The 4,513-nt window shown below is 31.1% G+C and overlaps 1 protein-coding gene across 2 annotated transcripts in view; it reads right to left on the bottom strand.

The window, feature by feature from the left end:
* Positions 1 to 4,513, bottom strand: part of LOC116701909 (small conductance calcium-activated potassium channel protein 1) — an 11,638-nt gene continuing 7,125 nt past the window's right edge. For both annotated transcript variants that reach the window (XM_032535948.1, XM_032535949.1), the window contains 2 exons: positions 510 to 579; positions 1 to 367 (listed from right to left, as the gene is read on the bottom strand). In XM_032535948.1, coding sequence (XP_032391839.1) covers positions 137 to 367; positions 510 to 579 — 301 coding nt within the window. In that variant the 3' untranslated portion in view covers positions 1 to 136. The remainder of the gene's footprint in view (positions 368 to 509; positions 580 to 4,513) is intronic.

Here is a 4,513-nt window from a genome sequence, read left to right as displayed (position 1 = left end):
TTTTTTTTTTTTAAATACAATTTGACATAACACATCTGTCCATCTCCTGTAAGAAAAATGTCCCAACATGATCATTTTAGCTGCAATATAGGCATATAACTCATCCAGGAGCACCTGAGGAGCCTCTTCATCACCTTCAGCCTCTGTCTACACTCGCACCAGCGGTTTCTGTCTTCACCTCCCTTTCCCTGAGCAGGTGGCGGATGGAGGAATTTTGCGTGGATAGGGTGTTGGAAAGGAGGGGCATCAGGCTCCTGAAGCCCTCCCTCAGTTCTTCCACATGCTTCTCCAGGCTGTGGATGTGTGTGTCCAGCTCCTCCCTGCATCCCTGCACCTCCGACAGCATGTCATACATGAGGGTTTGCATCTGTATTCATGTCCATGGTGGCGCATGTCGGTACATTTAGAGAAAAAGAGAAACAAAAGGCATCAGTAAATAATTCAAAGCTACTTTGTTGAGGTTTTGCCAAGTTGTGACAGAAACTGAGGCCATAATGTGCCTCTCTCACCTTGTTTAAGTCCACAAGTGTGCTTCCCTGGTCCGCAAGTATCCTTTTTTCTATCTTCACTTGCCGCAGCCTAGAACAGGTGATGAGAGAAATGTAAAGGACCAGTTTAATAAACAACTCATAAATGCAACACATTTTCAGCAGTTTTACACAGAGACTTTGTTTGATTTAAAGTAGTTTTAAAAAGCTGTTCACAGTCTGTGGATTATTTAAATTTTAGGTAGTGTTTGGTAATCACATTGGAAAACTGACAAAAGAAGCATAGTTATTTCAGTCAGTATGCATACTGAATACAGTGGAGTTTTGAGTGTGCTGCTGATGGACACTATTCTCTCGCAACACATTGCACAAAGTAAATGGAGCCACAGCCCTAAAAACTGAATTTTTGGTGGTAGTGAAACAGCGCCATCATCTCCTACATCTTAATAGAAATGTTCAGTTCAATTTATTCTTTGTCCCAGAAGGGCAATTTGTACGCAGCAGGAAGACGTCACATGAGAATATACAAAACAAACCAAACAACAATTAACACAATAAAAGCAGCTTCAGCCTGAGTTAAAGAATGAATAGTTACAGAGTTGTGTTGGAGTCATAATGAAAGTAAAACAAACTAGAAAAACTCAAACAATAGATAATGATAATAAAGATAAATAAATACAGGGGTCAATAATCGAAGCAAGGGCTATCACATATAGTAACATTTTTGTAACTCTGTTTAAGAGCCAAAGGGGTGCTAAAGTGTAAGCCAGTATATTCCGTACAGAGGGTGAGTGGTGTGCAAATAGACATGGCTTTAAAAAAAATCTGTTGTAAAATGTCTGTAAGGCTGTTTTGTCTCTTAGTGACGTTTCATAGTATGTTGGGAAAAAAGTCATAGTATAGTATGTTGAAAAAAATCAATAAAAAGTCATAGTATAATATGTCAGAAAAAAGAAGTCATAGAATTGAACACCAAACTATCCAGGAAGCTTGTAAAGCCTTGACTGGAGTTGTATCTACCGGTAGGTTCACAATACTCAAGACAAAAAAGTCTCACAAAATGATAATTAAATAATAATTAAAATTAAAGTCATTACAAAAACATGGTATAGTATGTCATGAAAAGTCATAGTCTGTTCGAAAAAGTCATAGCATAGGATGTCGAAAAAAGTAATAAAGAAGTCGAAGTATAGTATGTCAGAAAAGTAAGAATATGTTGAAGAATTGACCTCTCAACCTCTAATCTTCAAAGTAGTAGTAATTTATCCTTCACATTACAGAAGGCAAAAGAGTCGTTCACAAGTATGGTTTGGTATGTAAGAAAAAGTCATGACAAAAACATAGTATAGTTTGTCATACTATACTATGTTTTTGTAATGACTTTAATTTTAATTATTATTTAATTATCATTTTACTGTGCTTACTGGGTAGTATATACAGTATGTCGGAAAAAGAACTTGTCAAAAATAAAAAAAAAGTCTCAAAGAAGTCTATATGTATGTCAAAAAAAGTATGTGTGTTGAAAAAGTGAACCCTTGACATGTTCAATGTATTGATAGTAGCTTATTGCACTGAGCTATGTATAAAGCAATAGTCTGGGGCTGTATTTATGGTTCACATTACTGAAGACAAAAAATTCGTACAAAATGATAGCAAAGTATGTAAAAAAAAAAGTCATAAAAAGTCATAGAATAGTGTGTCATAAAAATTCATGGTATAATATGTCATAAAAAGTCAGAAGGTAGAATGTCATGATGTAGAAAGTCATGAAAAAGTCAGAAAAAAGTCAGAGTAAAGCATGTCATGAAACGTTTTAGCATAGTATGTCATAAAAGTAAAAAAAAAGTCAAAGCATAGTATGTCTAAAAAAGTCAAAGTATAGTATGTTGAATAAAAAGTCACAGTATAGTATTCCGAAAAAAGGTAAATAATAGTACGTTGTAAAAAGTCATAAAAAAGTCATGGTATAGCATGTTGAAAAAAAATCATAGTATGTTAAAAAAAGTCTTAGTATAATATGTCCTGAAAGTTATTAAAAACTCATAGTGTAGTATGTCAAAAAGTCATAAAAAGTTGTAGTATAGTGTGTCATAAAAACTTATATTATAGTATGTCATAAAAGGTCTAGTATGGTGTGTTGAAAGAGTCGTAAAAAAAGTCGTAGCATGATCCAATCTTGACTTTATCTTTAGCAGCTTATCTCACTAAGCTCGAAAAAAAGTCATAGTCAAAAAAATTCATGAAAGGTCTTAATATAGTATGTCAGAAAAAGTCATAGTATAGTATGACGAAAAAAAAGTATAGTATGTCATGCAGATGCCATAAAATTGTCAAAAAGTCATGGCATAGTATTTAATTTAAAAAAATCATAAAAAGGTCATAGTATAGGATGTCAGAACAAAGTTATAGTATAAAATGTCATGAAAAAGCCGTAAAAAGGTCATTGTATTTGATAAAAATGTCATAAAAAGTCACAATAGAATATGTTGAAAAAAGGTCATAAAAAAGTCACAGTATATTAATTCATCAAAAAGTCTTAGTATAGTTTGTTGAAAAAAAGTCAAATGTCGAAAAATAATATAATAACAATTTATTTGTTAAATAATTAAACCATCATCCTATAATCTAAAATTCATTACAAGGATCTTATCTCACTGAGCTATTTGTGAAGCTCTTAAAGAAATGGTTCTGATTTGTTTTTATCGTTACCATTTACTGAAGACAAAAAGTTGTTCAATATCATAGTTTATGTCAAACAAGACGTAATATAGTATGTCTAAAAATAGTCATAGTCTGTCTAAAAAAGTCATAGTATAGTATGTAAAAGTCATTAAAAAGTCCTGATACAATGTGTAAAAAAGTCATAGTATAGTATGTAAAAGTCATTAAAAAGTCATAATACAATGTGTAAAAAAGTCATAGTATAGTATGTCAGAAAAAGTCCTTAAAAAACACAGTACTGTATATGTTGAAAAAAGTCATTATATACTATGTCAAAAAGTCATAGTATAGTATGTTGAGTAAAAAGTCAAAATATAGTATGTTGAAAAAAGGTCATAGTATAGTTTGCCGAAAAAAGGTCAATAATAGTATGTTGTAAAAAGTCATAAAAAGGTCATAGTAAAATATGTTGATAAAGTCATAAAAAGTCACTGCATAGCATGTCGAAAAAAGTCATAATATAGTATCTTGAAAAAAGTTATAAAAAGTCATAGAATAGCATGTTAAAAAGTCATAATATAGTATGTTGAAAAAAGTCATAAAAAGTCATTGTATAGCATGTTGAAAAAAGTCATGAAAGGTCTTAATATAGTATGTCAAAAAAAGTCATAGTATAGTATGACGAAAAAAAGTCAAAGTATAGTATGTCATATAGATGCCATAAAATTGTCAAAAAAATCATAGTATAGTATTTTAAATAAAAAGTCAAAATATAGTATGTTGAAAAAAAGTAATGGTATAGTATGCCAAAAAAGGTAGATAATGGCATGTTGAAAAAAGTCATGAAAAAGTCGATAGTGTAGTACGTCAAAATGTCATGAAAAAGTTATAGTATAGTTGTCATAAAAACTTATATTATAGTATGTCATAAAAGGTCTAGTATGGTGTGTTGAAAGAGTCGTAAGAAAAGTCATGGCATGATCCAATCTTGACTTTATCTTTAGCAGCTTATCTCACTAAGCTCGAAAAAAAGTCATAGTCAAAAAAAGTCATGAAAGGTCTTAATATAGTATGTCATATAGATGCCATTAAATTGTCAAAAATTCATAGTATAGTATATTGAGTAAAAAGTCAAAATATAGTATGCTGAAAAAAAAGTAATAGTATAGTATGCCAAAAAAAGGTTAAAGTATAGTATCTCATATAAATGCCATAAAATTGTCAAAAAAGTCATAGTAAAGTTATAGTATAGTTGTCATAAAAACTTGTGTTATAGTATGTCATAAAAGGTCTAGTATGGTGTGTTGAAAGAGTCATAAGAAAAGTCATGGCATGATCCAATCTTGACTTTATCTTTAGCAGCT

The sequence above is a fragment of the Etheostoma spectabile genome, chromosome 14 (assembly GCF_008692095.1).
Source record: "Etheostoma spectabile isolate EspeVRDwgs_2016 chromosome 14, UIUC_Espe_1.0, whole genome shotgun sequence".
Lineage (NCBI taxonomy): Eukaryota > Metazoa > Chordata > Actinopteri > Perciformes > Percidae > Etheostoma > Etheostoma spectabile.
Note: the sequence above shows the minus strand (reverse complement) of the source record. Positions and strands in the feature narration are given on the sequence as shown.